The 22221-nt window shown below is 35.0% G+C and overlaps 2 protein-coding genes across 4 annotated transcripts; one reads left to right on the forward strand and one right to left on the reverse strand.

Moving 5' to 3' along the window:
- Positions 1-2693: 2693 nt before the first annotated feature.
- On the forward strand, positions 2694-11682 carry LOC146898398 (uncharacterized). 2 transcript variants are annotated; one of them, XM_085735990.1, is made up of 5 exons: positions 2694-2769; positions 2872-2959; positions 4309-4901; positions 10546-10721; positions 10812-11682. In XM_085735990.1, exons 2-5 carry the CDS (start codon positions 2938-2940, stop codon positions 11266-11268), a joined length of 1248 nt encoding a protein of 415 aa, XP_085592116.1. In that variant the 5' UTR covers positions 2694-2769; positions 2872-2937; the 3' UTR covers positions 11269-11682. The 2 variants fall into 2 exon arrangements, with proteins under 2 accessions (XP_085592116.1, XP_085592117.1); XM_085735991.1 differs by having other exon boundaries at positions 2694-2719.
- A 2168-nt stretch (positions 11683-13850) lies between these two features.
- Positions 13851-21356, reverse strand: RBR1 (retinoblastoma-related 1). 2 transcript variants are annotated; one of them, XM_085735993.1, is made up of 17 exons: positions 21103-21356; positions 19540-19644; positions 19313-19455; positions 19135-19231; positions 18966-19012; positions 18680-18869; positions 18336-18402; positions 17988-18167; positions 17702-17898; positions 16738-17614; positions 16366-16528; positions 16172-16244; positions 15587-15763; positions 15236-15512; positions 15026-15147; positions 14429-14544; positions 13851-14343 (listed from the first exon to the last, which is right to left on the reverse strand). In XM_085735993.1, exons 1-17 carry the CDS (start codon positions 21196-21198, stop codon positions 14193-14195), a joined length of 3078 nt encoding a protein of 1025 aa, XP_085592119.1. In that variant the 5' UTR covers positions 21199-21356; the 3' UTR covers positions 13851-14192. The 2 variants fall into 2 exon arrangements, with proteins under 2 accessions (XP_085592119.1, XP_085592118.1); XM_085735992.1 differs by having other exon boundaries at positions 19135-19455.
- Between the last annotated feature and the right edge of the window lie 865 nt (positions 21357-22221).

Below are 22221 nucleotides of genomic sequence, written 5' to 3' on the forward strand. Positions count from 1 at the left end.
TTTATTACACATAAACTTTTGCACTCGTTGCTAGATTAGAAGCAATTAGATTATTTATGTCATATGTTGTTAATCATGGTATCACTCTATATCAAATGGATGTTAAGAGTGCTTTTTTAAATGGTGTTATTTTTGAAGAAGTGTATGTCAATTCTAGTGGATTCCAGAAACCCTTATTTGCATGTTTATTACTTGCAACTTGTTTGTTTATCTCTTAGGTTTAGCACTTGCTAATCCTTGCTTCTGTTCTGCGTCTAACACATTGAGATAAAACATCATTTTATTATAGATTATGTTCAGAAATGTGTTTTAGATATACAATTCATTGATACAAATCAACAATGAACTAATATCTTCAACAAAAAAAAACCTTTAGCGGATGAAAGAATTGACTTTATTAAGAAAAACTTGAACATACATTTTATATCAGAATGATACTTGCCTCTAAATAAAAAGTCGGAGTCTACGTCTTTGATTTTAAAAATGATCGACACTATTTTCAATTAACGTAAATATTTATTATTGATTTTAAATACTACATGTATTTTTTATCACAATACTACTATTGTCATTTTATACTAATTAAAAAAAGATATGTTTGATATATAAAATAAAAAAAATGTAAGGGAATGTGGTGTTTTTTTTTTAAAAAAAAATACTAAATTAAATCTTTTGAATAATTAAATGTGGTATACTTTTGACCAAGTTTAATGTGGTTTTGTTTATTTGACCAAATTAAATGTGGTACTTAAAAAAATAGTATTAATTTCTAGTGATTTATTTGAATAAAACACATCACTTCAATGTTTAAAAATTCTTCAACAAGTACAAAGTAAATACATATTATTTATTATTTAAAGTAAAAGTAAAAAGTAAAAGTCATTCGAACTTAATTTAGTTGGTTGAGACATTTCGCAATATATACAACAATTGCTGTTTGAACTTCGGACATCCTACTTATTTATCTTAACAATGAATTTCTAGTCATTAGAGTACTTCACAAAAGAAATTTGCTCGATAAGTACAACTATGTTGGTAGTTGCAAAAAGTAAAAGATTGGGCAAATGCTTTGAAGAATTTGAGTTTGATTTCTAGTAGAAACGAGTCTTGATAAAATTGTACTTATCACTACAGAATTATAAATTATCGAATCTCAACTCCTCTAATAAACAAAGGATTAACACCCACAAAACCGATAACTTCAAAGAATATGTAAAGGTTGAGATCCTAACTCTAGATACATCATTAAGGGCCCCACATACCCACATAAAAAGGTTGAATGAAAAAAGAAACAGACAATGAAACTCTTAAAATGAGTAAAAGTACATGAATCCAACGGCTGAAAACAAACTACAACCGTTAAGCGGTGGTCACACACAAAAAACAAAAACAAAATATCTCTCCCGTAACCAAAACATTTGTGGTGGGTAAGTCCTTTATCGTGTTTAGGCATTGGCGAGTCTATTTTGTGTACTTCTTGAACTGCTTGTAATTTTTTAGCGTTCTCTTCGGTACGCCTTGTGCTGGGAATGCTATAGTAGTGTTATTATAATTTCATTTTTCCTTGTTAAAAAAAAAGATATTATTGATTTTAAATACTAGGTGCATTTTTATCACAGTACTACTATTGTCACTTTATAGTAATTTAAAAGAAATATGTTTATAAAAAATGTAAAGGAATGTCGTATTTTTTTCAAAAATATTAAAAAATACTAATTTAAATATTTTGAACAATTAATTGTGGTATTTTTTTGACCAAGTTTAATGTGGTTTTGTTTATTTGACCAAATTAAATGTGGTACTTAAAAAAGTAGTATTAATTTATAGCAATTAATTTCTTCAAAGTAAATACATAGTATTATTTAAAGTAAAAGTAAAAAGTAAATTCATTCAAGCTTAGTTCAATTGGTTGAGACATTTCACAATATATACATGGATTATGGTTTAACCGTCGGACTTTCTACTTATTCATCCTAGAAATTGAATTTCTAGTCATTAGGGTACTTGACAAAAAATTATTGCTCGATAAGTACAACTATGTTGGTAGTTGCAAAAAGCAAGCGATTGGGCTTTAGTTGACAATGAACTCCCTCTAGGACGAATGCGTTGGAGAACTCAAGCTCGATTTTTAGTGGAAACAAGTCTTGATAAAACTGTACTTCCCGCAAGAAAATTATAAATTATTGAATAATAAACAAATGATCGTCCTCGTGAGATAATCTCACTCGATAGAGATAATGCATAATATATACAAAATTTGTTGTTCAAACCCTAACCACCACAAAAAAAAACCAACGATTAACACCCACAAAACCGATAACTTCAAAGACAATATAACATGTAAAGGTCGGGATCCGAACTCTATATACATCATTAAGGGCCCCACATACCCACAGAAAAAACTTGAATGAAAAAAGAAACAGACAATGAAACCCATAAAATGAGTAAAGTACATGATCCAACGGCTGAAAACAATCTACAACCGTTAAGCGGTGGTCACGCACAAAAAACAAAAACAAAAATATCTCTCACGTAACCAAAACACTTTCACTGCACACTCTTAACTCCCTCTCACATGTTTGACACGTGTCCCTCTCCGCCAAATACAAGTTTTTTATTTTATTTTTTTTCACTGTTTACGTGGGCCCCACTCTTCTTCGTGTTCATATCGTGAAAACAAAGAAGAGAACAACGCAAGTTGCTTATATAATTGCCATAGGTAATTGCACTCTAACCCCTCTCTCTCTTCTTTCTCTCTCTAATTCTTAGGTTCACTTTCTCTCTCTACAATACAATTTTCAGTTTTTTAATTTTGGTTTTCAATTTTTGATTTTGATTGTGATTATGATTATGATGAATTGGATTGTGTAGGGAGGATTTTAAATTTACTGGAGGATCTCATGTACTCGCCTGTGGATCTTGATTATATTCACGATCATGATGGCCCTTGAAAATTCAGGTTTTTTTTTTAATTCAATTCGGTTTTTGATCAATTGGATGAAAAAAAATGTTTTTTTTTGTTTCTGGTTTTAAAATTTTTGATTTTTTATTGTGTTTATGTGTGGTTTATAATTGTGTGAAAAATTGTTGTTGTTGTTGAGAGTGTTGGGTTAGTGTTTTTTGGTTTTATAGTTGTTGAATTTTGGTTTGATCATTGATTTGGTGTGGTTGGGGACAATGTGTCTAAGAATTGGGTTTTAATAAGTGGTTTTTTACTTTGTTCTGGTGTTAATTTACTTGTTCAACTGTGAATTTTACCTTTTTTGTGTATAAGATTTTTGGATTTGGCATGTTAATGCTGTGGGAGTGGGTAGCACACCTGGGAGAAAGTGTGAGATTTTGTATTTGGTGGATGTGAAGAATTTAGTGTCAAAGGTATGCTGGGAGTGTATATTGGAGAGCTATGAACGAAGCACCGACACTGACACGTTTATTTGCGAAAATGACACAATGTCGGCTACATATGTCAGACACTGGACACTACTTCGATCAGATGTGAGTGTCGGTGCTACAGAGTGCGAGAGAGAACAGCATGGGGAGCTTATTTAGTGTGTTCATGTTAACTTATCATAGTTTCAGATTCAAATTTAATTCAAATTTAAAACAGATTGAAAACCGAGTAGTTTGCACTAACATTTTATTTTGAATTGTGTTACTCCTTGGATAGCACAACATGACTTAGATTTTTTTTGACATTGAAGATATCTTTCTGATATTGTTTATGCATTTTAAGTATGAAAAATGTTAATGTGTTTAACAAAAAAGTTCTCACATATATCCAATGAATGATGTGGCATGGAGAGCTTGCCCTTCAATACTCGGGTTCTTTTTCGGTGGTCGGTTCTTTTTGTTTTCTTTAGTTTCTGCATTATTGCTTGCCCATGTGAAGGGTCTTACGTAATCATAACCAAGGAGAAGAAACTACCAACAACTAAAATCAGTTTCACGTGGAGAGAGAATTAAGATAGAAAAGAGCTTGGTTTTGTTTGTCTTTTATTTTGGATGATATTTTGATTTTAGTTTATCTTTTATTTAGAAGATTTAAAAGATTTCCACAAGCTGTAGATAAATTCGAAATATCTGAGGTTTCACCCATTCGTTCAATTCGTGCAAGCGGTTTGTTGTGTCATATTGCATTGTTCCATTTTGTCTGCAATCCAGTCCTTTTTGGGAAACTTGATTCTTGAATACCACTGTTGTTGGTTTATGCTAATAGTTTGTTTAGTTTCTTACCATATACTGTGGATGTATGATTTTTCCAGATTTATACTGGCCTCAATGTAATCCCGCTTCTTTCTTTTCGTGCAGAAAATATGCAAATAACCTGTGAGGCATCTCTAAAGTGCCTCCAGGGAAAGGGACCCCCTTTCACTTTTCAGTGTAATGGGAGTTCTATGGAAGTATTTCCGGAGCTTAGTAATGAACCTGGTAATCATCCAGCTGGGAATGTTCCTGAACCTAACCGCCGTTTAGGCAGTGAGTTTCTTGAGCCTTCCAATGAATTTCACAATAAACCTACTTATCACCATGATTACAGTACCTGGACATCCTGCCATTTCCACCCTCACAAGATGCAGCAGTGTCAAATGAATGCTTTTGAGAACCACTTTTACCCTCATCCCGTCGAGAACCAATTTCAGTATGCTCCGATTAATATGGTTTCTCAGGGTTACCCGCGTGAGCAATATCAAGAATTTCAGTATTTTGTGGTCATAGACTTTGAGGCGACCTGTGATAAGGATAAAAATCCCCATCCTCAAGAAATAATTGAGTTTCCATCTGTCATAGTGAGTAGTGTCACCGGTCAGCTGGAAGCATGTTTCCAAACATATGTGAGGCCTACCTGCAATCAGCATCTGAGCGACTTCTGCAAGGATCTGACTGGTATCCAGCAAATTCAGGTGTGTTAATGGCAAAATCTTACCTTTACTTCTGAAAAGGAAATAATTCAAAAACAGCAAGATAAACTTTTATGCACCTTTATTCTGTGATTTGTTTAACTCTTCGTTTTGTCCTTATTATTGAACTAATTAATACAATACTATGTGCATATCAAACAACAGGATTTCTGTAATATTTGTATATTTGTAATTGTAAATGGTAGCTTAGCAGACGTGAAAATAAATTTATGCAGACCACCCATCTCCGTAACCAGTAATGTTTATTTAGGATTGCTTGTATAATAACAGTTTTTTAAGAGTTGACTTGTATAGAATTGCATGTCTTTTAACTCCATATAGGTAGCTATCATACTATATATAGTAAACTGTATACCTGTTAATTAAACATGGAACAAATTCCAATGATATAGAAAACCAGCACTAATTACCTGAAAACATTGCTTAAGCAGGTGCATATGCGTCTTGTGAACCAACTTGTTACAAAGAAAGTCAACCTTAGGTTGTTAAGAGATTTAGTAAATATACAAGCTAACTGATTTTTTAAATGTATAGAACCAAAGTGATCTTGCTTGAAAGAATCATTTTGTTTCCTAAGAAAATAACTATTTGTTCGGTTCTTCGTTAAAAGCTGAGCGAAGAGGCAATATGCAAAGCTATTTGGGGGTCACAAGTCCATTTCATTTCCTTAATATCTCCCAATTTTAATTGCTAAAGCAATTGTTTGACTATATAAGATTATAGGTGGCTATTGCCATTTTACCCTAGCACAATACTGTCTTTTACTGTCAATATAGTAACATCCAGCATCAATTAACCTTCAACAAGGACACAACATCCTAAATTAATCTTCTATGAAGTTAGATGGTAGACTTTATGTAAGAATGTTGATGTAAGAATATTGACGACAGCATCCCAATGACTATCTAAACCAAGGAACATTCCAAAAGTCCCACCCTCACAGCTAAAGTAATCTTTGGTCAACCGAGGTCTATCATTAAACCCCCATAACTTGGCTGAAGCATTATTGTGAAACTAGAAATTTGACCCGTAAACTCGTCTGTTTAAGTTTCTAGGTAGGGAAAACATTGTATCTTGTTACGGACTTGTACTCCATCAAACTAAGGCAGACTTATTAGAATCAGTTTGGCCTGCTCTTACTTGTGAGTTGGTGACCTAGTATATTCGTCTGAAACAAGCTGGAATAAGCCTAAAATGACATGGCTCCTAGCCGTATCACTTTTTTTTCCCCCTGATTCTTCACTGCCTTGTTTGAAACCACAGAATAGAGAGTGCTTATTGCTAAGGGTACTTGAACGGTGTTTTCCGGTGAATGGAGAACAGGGCTCTCAGTGGGCAGAAACTTCTGGAAAACAACGATGTGCTGCAGAGCATTCCACTGCAGCACCAAGCAATCTGGGAACTGTGTCCTTGCATTGCATCTTTTAAACTGCCCTGCCGTTGCATCCCAGAGCATGGTTGCTTCACTTGCTTATTTGAATCTTGTGTCCTGCTCTTCATCTTTCCATCTTGATGGAACATGTCTTCGCATATTCTTCTGTTTTTCTGTTTGCGTCTTTCCACCATTTTAATTTTTGTTATATTTCCAGGTCTGTGTTTCTTTGTTATGGAAATGTTTTCACTTTAGGGACTTCTGTATTTCTATCTTATCTAGTAATGTACAGTCTTCATTATTCTGCTTTGCTACTTGCTTTACTATGGAGTTTGCAATGTTGAATTATTGTTGTGTCAACAGTATTCTATTATCCACACTTGCCATTTAGAGGTTTTTGTGATGTTATTTTTTATAGTAGATAAACTTGAGTTTACGAGTCAAGTCAACATAAGCTCTATGACTTTATGCGAACTCTTGAGTTTTACAACTTTGGTTAGGAATTGAACATTAGGATCCACTGGAGTTTTGTTAGATTGGTAGTCCACCATGCCTCCTGCTTGTTTCCTAAAGCATGTGTAAAGCATACTTTGAGTGATGGCAATAATAACATTTTCTTGAGCAACCGCACTCCCTAAAAAGTACTATTTGATAGGCCCCAAGTGTTGTTTGATTGTGGTGTGTCTGAAAGATATTGCTTTAGATTCTAGATGCTAGCCTAATCATTTTCTCCTGATGATGATGTTATGTACAATTTTACACAAATAACTATGTGAGTGTGTTGACTTTGTTACAACAAAACTTACCAAACCAAACACAGGGTGGTTCTTTTTTTGTCCATAATTAAGGGTACAGCATGGAAGGCATTCCTATGTCGATGCTTCATGTGGAGTAAAGATCGTAGTTGTTGCATATAGACCTTTTGTAATATACCATGTTGAAAATAATTCTTAATGTCTAACTAATGAAATGGCCATTAATGAATAGTAGCACTGGCAATTAAGTGGGAAACGAAAGCCACATTGTCCATAAGAGAAAAGGCGTCTCTGTAATTGAAGCTGAATATCTATGAATATCCTTTAACCACAAGTGAACTCTTAGGCTGTCAACTTCTTTATTGGGGCCAATCTCAGCCGTATAGACCTATTGACAAACAGTAGAATACTGTTCCAATTTTAAGCAGCCAATTCGTTAACCTTAGGCCCCATTTACTTTGCGAAAATGTTTCTATTTTCATTTTCTAAAATTTCTGTTAATTTTACTTGCTAACAAGGAGATATTTTACTTGCTAACAAGGAGATACTAGACTCTTGGAGTGAAAAATTGTGTGCATTTTTTGAAAACATTGAAAATGTCAAAAGGTTGGTTTCATTATCTCCAAAAATGCATCATCTTTAACTAGTATTTTGTCTACTCTCTATACAGTTGTTCATTTTAAGAGTCTCACATGTTCTTATTAGTAAGTTAAAAACGAACACATTTTAAAACATGGAAACATATGTTTTCAGATAGTAAATGGGGCCTTAGCTTGTCTCCATCTGGGATTTAGGTAGGGCTTCACTTGTAGTTTTGGGTGCAGAAGTAGAAACCAAAGAGGACACAAAAGTGTAATAGGAAAGAGATAAATGATGACATAAAAAGCATTAGGTTACAAATTTAGCATATATGTCAGTGTTGTGCTACTGGCCTGTTTAGCAAAGGAGGTGGTTTCAGAGAGTTCGGTGGAGTGGGACATCGGAGTGGACTAGAAAGGTTTGGGTATAGTGGGTTTTGTATGTGTTTGTGGCTGTTCTTAGAAAAACTAAAAGCTGAATGTATGAACGGTGGCTGATGTTGGGAGTTAGCCGTGTATAGAACAGGGTCTCAAAGTAGCACACTCGCTCATACGAGTTGAGTTTTAAAAGACACAAAAGAGAAAGGTGTGCATAGGATATTCGTAATAGTGCATCTGATGAGGGAGGCAGTGTGCTTATTGGAAGCGTTGCTGCTGATTTGAGGTTGTTGGAAGTGATTGTTGCTGTCAAACGGTAGTGGTAGCTAAAGGTCGTTGCAGATGAGAGGGATCAGGCCATAAGGGGTTATACCATATTGAATAAGGACTGCGGTAAAATTATGTATTTAATCTTTGTAAATAGAGATTCATGTTTTAGCGCTTGTATTAAGTTATTATCAATTATATTCGAAGTTATTATTTTCTCTGCTCCTTTTATCTTAAATCCCATTAATTGAACATGAATCAGAGCTTGATTCTATTCTCCGTGACTTGTCTCGTCACTGTTATGCTGCCTAGTTCCAAAACATGTTTGGGAATGTAAGTTTCCCCTTTTTTGCACAAATTTTTCATTTTCTGGTTGCTGTCACTTTTAGGCATCATCAATGTCGTCCGCTACCACTTTTCCTGCGACCTTCCTGTTCCTGATCCAGTCGCATTTGTTAAGTTGAGGATAAAGTTTCCAAATGTATCTAGACCTTATAAAATACCTGTTGGGAAAATTGGAGCAGTGTTGATGTGTATAGTTCCAACAGTACTAATATTTGTGGTTTTAGCTCTTGCTACTTTGAAGGTCTTTCTCATAAGTATCTCAGCTGTTATAATCTCTCGATTTTGTGTTTTAGGCCAACATGCACCTACGTTTCAGTGCATACACCTCCTTTCTCTCCTACTTTTGACGCATTTTTCTCTCTTCTTTGACCGATCATGACTTCCTGTTGTTACAACTTCAATTTAGTGCTTCTTTTGTTGTTGAAGCTTTGTCTTGTGAGAATTTTCTGAGCACTTTGTTGTTGTTTGCTGACCTTCCGCTTGAGATGCACTGGCCTAGTCTTTGGCATCGTAGCAATTCTCAGACTTATTTTCAAGTAAAATATTTAGGGTCTCTGATGGTTTAAAGATTCCAATTGTGATTTTGAGAAGGATGGAACTTTCTTCGTTCAATGTTTGCCGTGAATTTTTCTCATGTTGATGATTATTCCAACTATTTGATTAAACCATCTTTAAAAGTAATTCTTTTCGGCTTCTCCAATATCCTTGAGTTGTCCTCCCAACTTTTGTTTTTGGTGGAGTTCAATTTTTGTTTGGTTTTCTATTATATTTTATATGTGTGGCGAGGCATTGTTTTCTTGTAACAGGTTAAAGTGTAGTAAGCTTTAGCTTGAGGGAGAGTGATAGACTACAAAATAATATTGCAGAATATCCTGGTTTATCTCCTATGATTAGTTTTCAGTCGTAGCACATCTTAGATTATTGTTTAGGATTGAGTCTATGTATCCTTATTAATAGTGATTAGTGTTCAGTCTTTAGTGGCAAGTCGGTATAAAATTATTAGTAATAATATTCGAGGTCCCTATTATTTTCTTTTCTCCTTTTTATCTAAAATCTCACAACTTCAACAATTCAGAACTGCGGTATGATGTGTGGTGCAATTATGATTGTCAAAATAATGTGATTAATATTTATTTTGAGCATATACTGTTACTTCTCTATTAATATGGAAATGCAAGAAATATTGATACAAGGATGTTGATTAGACATTCATATTATGTGGGTCTGTAAATTGGGGAAATGAAGAGTATTTTTGATACCTCCCTTTCGGTGAGTGCTTTCGGTCACTGCTAAGCACTCACTAGGTTTTGGTTGAGTATAGTCTTGCAAGTGCTTTTCAGATAATTTTGTATCATTGCATCTTCTGGATCAGCCAGAGGTGCAGGCTAGTGTTCAGGGGCTTGAGCCCATGCATAATTTTTTAAATTTGTAATTAAAGCTCAATGCACATAAACCTATTTGAAACCACATTATAAATATTTGCATTATTAAACCTAGCCATTGTGGTAGTGTGTCCAAAGGCCACGTAAACCCCCCTGTACCTCATCTTTTCTAGAATTTTTTCAAAAATTGTCACTAACTTTTTGTTTTGGCCTCTGTGAGACAATAGTCTGGCTCTGCTCCTGGGATCAGCCTTGTGTGTGCAGTCTGATTGGATGATTAATATCCTTTGAGGTTGACACAGTTAATACATGGGCGTAAATAAAGAACCTTCACTTAGGTATGGGCTCAGTAGTTTCTTTGTGCCCTTACAGACAATCTCTTTTGAACACATAATAAGTTGTGCAACCCAAACTTACCTGACAGAAATACTTTGATGCTTTATTTAGTATTTTTATAACCTATTTTGCTTGTCAAATACTACTATGCCTTGTTCATTCTTGCCTTTGGGTGAAGATTGTTAATCGTATTTCTTATTGTATATGGTTCAGGTGGACAGAGGTGTTACATTGAGTGAAGCTCTACTTAGGCATGACAAATGGCTCGAGAAAAAGGGAATAAAGAATGCCAACTTTGCTGTGGTTACATGGTCTAACTGGGATTGTCGTGTGATGCTTGAATCTGAGTGCCGTTTCAAGAAAATTCGAAAGCCACCTTATTTCAACCGGTAAATGCTGCACAGTATAAATGATAACCTATGTTTATCAGGATTTCATTTCAACTGACTTTTGTTTATCTGCTTTTGAACTTCTGTTAGCTGGATCAACTTAAGGGTTCCTTTCAGTGAGGTATTTGGTTCTGTGAGGTGCAATCTAAAGGAGGCTGTTGAGATAGCAGGCTTGGCATGGCAGGGCCGTGCTCATTGTGGTCTTGATGATGCCAAAAATACTGCTCGTCTGCTGGCACTGCTCATGCATAGGGGTTTTAAGTTTTCCATCACCAACTCCATTATGTGGCAGACTGCTGATCGATCACTGATATGGAAGCAGTCTCCCGAACAACCAAGTGCTTACCCTCATTTCCCCTTCAAAGCAAGGGATATGAATACCCCCATCATTCAGTATCATCACCCTTGCTGTTATTGTGGGGTGAAAAGCAGTAGGGGAATGGTCAGGAAGCCAGGGCCTAAGCAAGGGAGTCTTTTCTTTGGATGTGGAAATTGGACTGCAACTAGAGGTGCCCGCTGCCATTACTTTGAATGGGCTTCTGCCTAATTTAAGGGTACATTTTGATCTACTATGATCAAATTTCAAGTTTTCTTATATATGTAAAAAAGTGAAAAAAAGAAGAGAGAATGGCTTATGAAAGTAGTGTTGTCTCTAGTGGAAACATGTATTCCTGGATTGTGTGCTGAGGTTTGTGCTTCATGAAGTGTAGAAAAATTAGTTGGCTCAATGGCTCATTACTGTGACTGCTAAACATCAATAGTGGTCTTGTTGAGGAGAGAGGGAGCTTCAACCTTGTAAATCTGACTTGTTGACTGGAGAACCATTGGGAGTGTGAGGAATGGATAGTTAGGATTGATGCTTTTACATGCTAAAGCATGCTAAGTTATCTTTTAAAATAATCTGTGAAATAGGACTCTGTTACCCTTGCTCTAATGGGAATCACTATAATTTCCTGTGGCCCTTTCTCTGCGTGTTACCGATAACATTCTAACTTAGACTCTCTTTACTGTCCTTGAGATATGCTCGTTGAGTTTCGCTAGGATTTGGATTGCCTGCGGTACACATTCATGCAATCGATAAATCTGGCCCTTTGAATTCATTTATTTGAGAACTTAGGAAGAGATGTTGGGAAGCAATGGATGAGTTTCATTGGCTGCATGAATGCTTGCCTATCATAATTGTAGGCAATCCAAAGTAGGAAGTAGTAATGATAAGAGTAATAGGTATTGAAGATGTCTCCTCAATGGGAAATTGCTCAAGAAAATAGTATGACATAAAACAAACCAACCCTCTATTACTGAGGAAAATCAAGTAAGTTTTTGAAACTTTTTTTCAACAAGATCCAGATTACTAAACAATGAAAAATATTAATTCACATTACAATAACAAACAAGTTTTATCCCATTAAGTAGTAAATATTAATTGACATTAAGTATGAAAAATCTCAGTCATACAAAACAGTTTAACTAACATTCATTTGATACTGTGGGGTCTTAGAGAGTGTGACACCAAGGATGGGCTATAGGATCATTACTTTGATTTCCTTCCATAATGATAGAAAATGTGTAATTTACCATTGTGTTTCTAACAATCTCTATTTAAAAAACCTAAATCACTATCGTTAAACATTGTCACAACCTTTCTAGTAGGCAAACCTTCTTCACTAAACTTCTCAATTCAGTTAAACACTTTTGGCACTAGCCATAACATGATTGTGATTATTGTCAAAAGATTCTATAGCTCACACATGTCTATTCTTTTCTTTTGATACAATAAGTGATGCTTGACATCCCATGCACATGGTTGAACAATTTTTCCTAACTTCTATAATGTCATCGATTTTACTCTTCTCGAGTAGTTTATCTTCTCTCTACCAAAATGCAATAATTTGACTTCATTGATCGGATACCAATTCCAAATCCTTTTGCCTTTGCAAATAATGTATAAATTTTTCTAGTGAATCAAACTTCATTCTGATATAACTTCATAAGTTTGGTCTAGTAGTAAAAAGATAGGTCTTGAATCCGAGAGGTACCGGGTTTGAACTCCGTTAGTATCTTTGGAGGAACGTAAATGTAAAATACATTTGTAAGTACTCTTTGAGCCTAAATGTATTTTCTGCTTTGAACTGGTGTATCATCCCTCGCCCTAAACTTTGTTAATAACAAAAAATAGAAACTTCATTCCGACATGAGGCTAAATATTCTCTCGCTCAACAATAGCAATCTGTGGCTCATCATTAAAATCAGAATGTGTAATTTGTCTATCATCAGAAGTGATAAGAGTCTCCATCATCGTGTTAGAAAAATTGACAGTGTCCAAATCCATTTTTACTAACCTGAAGAAAATTAAAGAGAGATTAATCTAACTTACCCCACCAAAAGAATCTATAGGTAATGTTGGATGTCACTCCAACCATGTAATAGCAGTAATAACAGTAATTATATGCCTAAAATAATTGATACAGTAGGTATCTGCCCTAAACCAATAAATGACTATTCTTTTCAAAAACAAAGATAGAAAGCAAAAGCAAGAAATAGAAACATTGTTCTCATGACATAACTAGTGTATACCTTAGTAAAATAGAAAAATATAACCAGTGATACTGCGTTTATGATGTCAAACAACGTCGAATCAGTGTCGTGTTTCACTGAACAACTTATGAGAAACGTACTTCGGGCGGATCGCACAAATAGTGTTTCCAGCGAATAGATCGTGGCAAAGAAGGGTCTGTTTGTCTTTGGTAAATTAATATAAAAAGAAAAGAGAAAACAAAATAAAAAGATTGGTGAATCCCATCCAAAAAGAGAGACGGTTGATGAAAGTTATGACAGATAACTGAGACGAGGTTTCAAAAATAGAGGTGGAAGAGAAGATTAAAGGTTGTAACTTGAGCATGATTGAAGGTGCACTTAAAGAAAAGAGGTTTCAGCCATATTTGAATTCGGTTTTCTCTGGCGTGGACACAAGATTTACAGTAAAGAAGCGCCCGATTGAGTTTTCAACGAGAAAGGAGTTGGAATGTCACGTTAGTACTTAAAGTGGTTATATTGTAGCCACTACCAAATCAACGGTTAATAATGAGTGTAATTTTAATGTTAGACTTTCAGGCTCAAAATAGATACAGATTTTTCGCAACTTAAAATTCCAACACGTATAATCAATGAAAACATGGTTATGAGTTGTAAACATATCTTATTTCTCAGCAGTATTCTGAGTTTAGTTTCCTTTTAAAAATGAGAAAGATTGTGTTTAATCTACCAAAGGAAAACATTTTATTGTTTTAACTATTTGAAAGTAAGACCTACAATTTGCACTAAAAACTAACAATACACCAAAAGTACAAAGGGTTAGAGGCGGCATTCTACAATCCCACCGCTCGTACATAGCCCCTTGTCTCAAAAACCACCAACACCTAGTATGAACTCAGTATCAGAAAAGAGACAAGTAGAATGTACACATCATTCAATTTAAGAGTCAGGTTGCTCAGACTTCAACGGTGCACCCGATGATGACGCGGAACTTCCATTCTGCAGATAGAGGCTGTTTGCAACCATAGAGTCACTAACCAAGCCCACATCAACGTCATCAAACTTGAGGGGTCCTCTTACTTTCCGGTTGCTGAAAAATGGAAACAGAATAAAATAAGGACGCAATTTGTTGACACAAGTACAATTCAAAAATTAGGACAGAAAGAGGAGCATACCTGTTTAACCGATTGTTTATGGCAGTCAGGTCTTTTGAAGGGCTCTGATAGGCATGAGTGCTCTCCCCAACACATGCATAATAGCTTTTGGAGCTATGTGAAATTAAAGCATCCATCTGCACGCACATACATAACCAATGAATACAATTATGCTCTATAAAACAATTATGTATCTCAATTAGATGCTGGTTTTGTGCAGTAAAACTGAGAATAAGTCATTCATTTTGGCAATTAGGTGCCTAACTGAAACAAAAAAAAAAAAAACTAGCAGAAATGACCAAAGTTCCTAACTGTTGTAACTTGGTTAAAATGGAAAAAGAAAAAAAAAAAAAACTTAACCAAAGCATCCAACATTTGTAATTTAAGGGAGAAAAATGAAACGGAAAAACTTTACCAAAGTGAAATAAAAAGAATAATAACTTAAAGGACCAAAAGTTGTAATTTAGCCTGGAAAGAAAACAATTTTCTATTTCAAATAGATACTGGTTTTATGCAGCAAGACTGAGTAAAAATCATTACCAAACCAAGTACCCTCCTTTCCCTATCCATTTTCTCAGACAAAATAGTCCAAAGAAATTATAACAAATAAATTAGTACCTTGGATGACCGTAATGGAGAGACATACACATTGTGTGCGGCAGACACTTTTTTAGGGGACATGTCAGGAAGGCTTGGGAAAGGCGATATTCTAGGAGATCCAGGATTTTGAACTAAATGGCCTGCAAAGAGTAAACCAAATGTGTCACGGATGCAGAGGACTACATAGCAGGTATGTAAATGAAAGTAACTTGGGGAATAAGCAAGTACCGTCAGTTTTGCTGTTAGCTTCGGGTACTTGGTCACTTCTCACAGTTGCTCCACCAGGGCCAAGTTCAACCAGAAGTGGCTTTACAGAGGGAATGAAAACTTCGTTGTAAAATGAAATGATATCGATGTGCTCCTGTCCTGTTCTATGTCTAGCTCCCCCATTACGGCGTGCCGGCGACCAGTCAACAAATACACTACGGAAAACCTGTGGCTTGCATTGTGGTTGCTTTCTGTAGTTGTATATAATCTCCCTAAAAGTTAGGTTCAGTTGTGAAATCTGCAAAACAGAATAGAATGAGAAAAAAGTAATCAAAGCATATAACATTCAAGTTTCTAAAATTTAAGAGAAACCTTTGCTACTCCATAGAAGCAACACAAAATGATTTGGTCAATATGGCGGTTGAAGAAGAGAGATGTCCGTTGATTTAGGATTCGCTGGAAAAGAGAGTATACATTCTCCCTTGTCTGCTGAGATAATTGTAGCCTTTCAACCATTCCACTTATTCTGACTGCTCCCAACTTAACAATCTAGAAAACATAGGTAACAGAAGATTTAATGCTTAAAATGACTTAGTGAAGAAACAAAATGCTTAACTATCAAATTAAATAAACATACAAATCAGAAGAGCTAGCCATCAGCATAAAATTACACATGGAAGTATGATGTAACAATCCTTATAGACAAACACATACAGTAGTTCATAAAATAACATTATTGGGTCACAAAGGTAGAGCTTCATATTAACAGATAAATGTCTTTCCACATTGAACAAATAGGTAATACAGTTTCACACCAAAAGGGTTTGATTTGAGCCCACCCAATTCCAGTGTCTAGAAAGTTATCAAATGAACTCTTATAGAAGACTATGTCATATATAGCTTGCAGTTCGTATTTTAAAACCAAATGGGTATAACAGTACTCTCAAGGCTCAATACCTTGCTAAAAAAGACGCTGATCCCAGTTTCTGCACATGTTTCTCCTCCACCTCCTGGATTCGGCTTTGTTGGACTGCAAGGAATGCATATAAAAATTTAGCACAGTAACCAAGTGCACCAACAGTAAAGTGGTGAAAAATTGAAATAAAGCAAATTTATAAAGAATGTTGCTTCAAGACTCATCAGACTTATACCTGGCGAATGCTGATTGCAACGGAGGTGGGAGTAGTTTTGATTTAAGGTTACTTAAGTGAAGAAGCCTATCTTTCACCGGTGAAGTAAAAGAATTTCGTTCCGCTAAAACATTTCGATTCTCTGTACAGAGCCGCTTTGGTGATCTCATATCCCCATTTTGAGCTGAAATCAATTAGTTGATAGATGTGTTACTTAAGGTAAGAAATGTGTATCTTTCAACATGTGCTATTTGTGGGAGGGATTCGTAGAAAGAATGAAGGAAATTATGCATGCATCATTATAGATAACAGTGACAACAACTCCATAGAAGTACAAAAAATTATATGAAAACATGACTTAAAATTTTAAAATTATAAAAGAGAATCATTTACCAGGCAAAGTCTCGGGCTTAGGCAAGGAAGGCACAGGAGGCAGTCCTCCACAAGAGAAGTTAATATGCATTGCAATTTCATCTAATGATGGCATTGGTTCGGCTAACATACTAAGCCGATTGATTTCTGCAGAAAGGGCAGGTCTAGCTACTGCTAATGAATTATACATCGAAGAACCTTTTTCCCATACCAAGCTCTCCAAAAGTCGTTCCTCCAATGAATTAAGATGTCGCCTCAATTCTCTTGGGAGAGATTCTTCATATCTAATGAAACTTTCTATCACCTTGCTAAGATCAAAAGCTGTTATTCCAGTCCTCTCAAGTACAGCAGGAAACAACATTGTCACAGTCTTGTGAGTAGCCAGGACTAATTCTGCAGAACATGCAAGCATACACCTATGGAACCTCTCATTAGTGAGCAGTGAAGTTAAATTGTTGCCAAGTATTTGAGCTTCTGCTCGGCACATTGTTGCCAACAACCTATAGTATAACTTCATGGCTTCTAATCTTCGTTGTTCGGCCCATATATTGTCCATGAGATTGGCACTTTGCAGGCTTCCAGTTACACATCGGTCGCCAAGGGGACTACTAGGAAATATAGCTTGCAATATAATCTGTGCTCTGCGTACTACCTCACTAGTAATATCTCTGTCACATGAAGTCAAGAATCGCTCTAGCTCTTGTGACGGCTTTGATGGAAGTGGAGAAATAACAGTTCGAAGCCACTTTGCAGTAGTCATTGCTGTGCTTACAGGGGTGGCAGCAATCTTTGAATTTGTGCTACCTGGAATACCATTAGCATGGGACGCAGGAGAGCGCTGGGGTGAAAGCGGACTTATAATGGTCTTGGAGGGTGACATCATCAAATCATATTTCCTCTACAGAACACAATCAATAGATTATTTTAGATATTATCTTCACAAGACGGAACAAGAAATTTAGAACAAATTTTTCATTAGACATACCTTTACACCTCCTGCTGAAACTGAAGAACCTCCAGACAAACTTCCTGAAGCTAGCAGGCTGTCATCCTCATTAATGAATAACCTTTCATCCAGTTCACCCTTGTTGCGAGTCATTTGATCATAATCATTTTCTAAGATATTCAAACTAGACGCCAGAGAGGATTCCTCCATGAGATCTTTAAAATAGGTCAAACCATCTACAAAGTGCAATAATAAACAACAGTTAAAGACATCATATGTTGGAATCCTGATGCATAGAATGATAAAAGGGCAAAGGAAAATAAACCTTTATCAAAATCCTCTAGGTTTTCAGTTTCGCATTCAGATGCCAAACAGGGCGTCTTCTTCAATATATCTGCTACTAAATTATTGGCTTGCTCCATGGTTTTCCTCAACTCATCTTCTGAAGTGTTATATATGTTGCAAAGTGAAGCAAGGAGGTCCACACCTTTGCTGCTTTTCTTAACTGAAGAAATTTTGAATGGACTTAAATTAAAATTAGTCCACATTTAAGCCCACCACTGTAATACCTTATAATTATAAGTAAATGTGTATGTGTGCAGATACCATGTCCCTAAGATATAGAACAATAAGAATATAATCAAAATGCAGGAAGGGGTAACAAAGACATTACCGAAGCGTGCAGAGTCCTGAATGTTGAAATTCCGAAAACGAGCCGGAACATGAATAATTAGGATAGCCTGTAACAGATACACCAAGAACAATAAGAAATTGTTTCCTTCACCTCAAAAGTATTACAACCAGACATAATGGAATAATTGAAATTAATCTATGTACATTAAAAATATCAAAATGCTCAAACAATTATTTTCAAGTGTTCAAAGTTTCAGCAGTGAAACAGACTCCAATGACTGAATTTATCCTAATATTTATGCGAAAAGAAAAAAGATATGAAACCACTTCATGGATATTCCATTAGTGAAAAAGACTAAAAGACTGCAAAAGAATCTAACTGACCATGATAGAAATTAAACCATTGGTGCAAGTCACCAAGTCTTTAAAACGGCTGAAAGCATGTACACGGAGCGCCAAGAAAAGTAACCATCCAAAACGATGGCACTCAGATACACGGTTGGTAACAGACGACTTATTTTCAATATTTGCATCAGTTGACACGAAGAACTCTTCAAATACACGCTTATAATACCTGGCACCATCAAAGTTGTAAGATGTAAAGCAAACTATAATCAAAGTAAACAACCTTATCCTGCAAAAATAAAATAAAATATACTGGGCTTCTCACTTGCTAAGAATCTTCAAGTGAATAGTGTTAGCATGCATCTCTTTCGCCTGATATAAACATAGCAACATAAAAGATTGGCTAAGTATATAACTGATTTGAAGGATTTAAAAGTATATAATCACAATTAATTTGGCAAAAATACAATCGTGATTCTCAGACTAGTCAATACCTCAAGCTTGTTTTCCCAATCAGAGCCGAATCGATTGCTTAAAATTGGACCAGCTTTGACAACAAACTGAGGAAGTTCTTTAAAAAAATCTGCAATGCTGTTCAATACAAGATAAACATAACAGTTAATAAAAGACCAAACTGAAAACTCTAAGACTAGATAAAGGTCAGAAAAATACTTAAGCTTCGCTGCTCTCAATATTCGACACAAGGTAAGACCAGTATTCTCAATCTCTTCTTTTTCACTCTCCTCATTTTTCTGAGTCAGCCTCTTGATAGAGTATAAAATAAAAGCAAACCAGTACCGCTCTGCTTCTTCTGTCTGAAAATATTTATAAACCTCATGAATTCAAATAAAAACTTCAATGACAAATGGATTTCATACTAGAGTTATCTACATACGTACCGTTCCATTTCCCATTGATGAAACATTTGCCATGAGAAGATGTTTGGTTTCTCCAAACAGATCCATTGCTTCTTTACAGCTTTTCTCATCCAATGCTAGCTCATTCTGCAACAAAAGAGAGAAAGTTAGAATACATAAAAATTATCCTGTCACAAAAATATTATATTATCTCGTAGGATTATTTTCTTATACTTTCCCATTTTACTTAGATATTATCATAATTTGTTTCCCTATTTAATTAGGATTTGGAGTCTTAAGATAGTATAAATAAAGGTTAGTACTTAATATTTTTGCATCATCAACCACAGTCATATTTTTAAGTCATTATTCTTTATCTTCACTATCTGTCCAAAAGACTATCATTTCAACAGAGCCAATCAATGTATAATATAATGAATAAAAAATCTCAGTTTGAAACTCATTATATCTGTATAAACACAAGTAATAACCATACATATACATTTATCCTATTTGGCGTCGCACATAAAGAAAATTGTTGTGGAACAGAGGATACTGCAGAGCTTAGCCATAATGAGAAGGTACGGCAAGTAAACGGAGTGAGTTGAGCGAAAATAATGCAAGCTTCGAAAGACATGTGGCTTAATGACAGGACTTGGCCAGCAAATGAAGGGGCTGGGATGCGAAGGGATAGCCAGCGCTTAATCGGGCAGCGTGACTATCCTTCGTAATCCATCCGTTATTTGAAATAAGCTAGGAGTTTCATGTTTCAAACAATGGATGCAATAAGTGATGCTACTCGCAACTATTAATTTGTACCATAAACTCTTTCTGGAACAAATTAATAATGAATAGGTAACCGATGTCAAACTCCCCTCCCAATAACATAAAAGAACCGGAAACGACAGATCAATTAATAATAGTGATCCTAAAAGAAAGACTCCCAACAGATCAATACAGATCAATTAATCATAAAGTGAAAACGCTCGATCACTTAATTTGTAAACCACATTAACCGACCATACACCACAGATCAATAAATCGGTCAAACTTTTCTGAATTTATACATTCATTTCCGCTAAATTAATGACCTAGGAAGGGTTGCTGATCCGCTAAATTGATGACCTAGGAAGGGTTGATGATTAATTGCTCCCTAAGTTTTCACCATCACATACTATCACCAAAACATGTCTGATTGTTGTAACCAAGTCAAAAAGAATAATAAAAAACTCAACTTTATCATACACCAAAATGTAAAAAATGCCTCAAATCACAAGTAAAATACCACTGCACCTATCTTTTCGCAAAGATCGATCGATTAATCAATAAAATATTTTAACATGCATCTTCTTATCTCTCAATAATAATTTAATTTAGGGTTTACAAACAAAAACAACAAATTTCATTTCACTTCTTCAAATCACCAACCAACCCTACAAACTACAAAACTTAAAGATCACAACTTTATAAACATAATTCACAAGCTCAAACACAATTAAAACACAAAACACCAAAAAATACATTAATTTAACTAATTTCACATCAAACAAAATAAAATAAACTGACCCAGAAAACGAAAAATGAAAATTAAAACAAAGCAATCACCTTTGAAAACTCAGCAAAACGAGAAACAGCTTGGTCACCATTTTCGACAACAGAAGGCTTAGTATCTTCCATCTCCGTTTCAGCTGAAGGACTCATGAAAGAACCCTAATTCACACAGATCGAGAGATTAGAAACCCTAATTTGAGCGAAAAGTGGGTGAATTTTGACAAGGAATCGCAATTTGGGTGTGAAATTGAGAAACCCTAGGATGAAGGAAAGGGGGGAATAAGAACAGAGAAATCTCAGAAACTCACAAAAAGAGAATAAACATTTTTATTTTATTTAATAATAATGTTTTTTTATTATTAAAAAAAGGTTAAGATTGTGTTTTGGCGCCACATATGTTGTGTCCTACAGGTTTTTCCCGCCTAATGTAAGGCTGATGTGGATTTGGGGTATGTTAGGGATTTTGTGTTGTTTGACTGGTTTTTTTGTCTTTCTATGTTTTTTACTATGTTTTGTTTTCTTACCTTTTGGTTGTTTTTTTGTTTTGACGCAACCTTTGTATAATTTTTTCACATTTGGTTGAATAGGATGAAAAATAAATAAAAAGTTCTCTTTAAAAAAATAAAAAGCTATAAAGTGTAAAAAACAAAAGTGAAAAAATAAATAAATTACATTAACTCTACCTCTCTCTAAGAAGTGGCTATAGTTTTTCTCTTTAGTTATCTCTATTATTTTCTTTATTGATGTTCTAAAATTGTCCATCTTTATCTTTTTCCTTTATATTTTAATCTAAATAACTGACTTTTAGATAAATGGGTTAATAGTGTTTTAATCCCCTGTAAAATATTTTTTTTGAATTTCATCCTTGAAATTTGAAATTTTTTTGGTTTTGGACCTTCATGAAAAATTTTACCCTCTATAATTTGAGCAAATTTAAGTTTACCCCCTTGTAATTTGAAAAAAAAATCGGTTTACCCCCTGTTAATTTGAGCAAATTTCAGTTTACCTCCTGTCATATCTTCGATTTTGTACTGTCAAAATTCATGAAGGTCCAAAATCAAAAATCTTCAAATTACAAGGACGAAATCCAAAAAAAATATTTTACAGGGGGTAAAACCGGAAATGACCTATATTGCAGGGGGGTAAAATACTATTAACCCTAGATAAATTTAG

The sequence above is a fragment of the Medicago sativa genome, chromosome 8 (genome assembly GCF_051527215.1).
Source record: "Medicago sativa cultivar Bolivia chromosome 8, Bolivia_mono, whole genome shotgun sequence".
Classification (NCBI taxonomy): domain Eukaryota; kingdom Viridiplantae; phylum Streptophyta; class Magnoliopsida; order Fabales; family Fabaceae; genus Medicago; species Medicago sativa.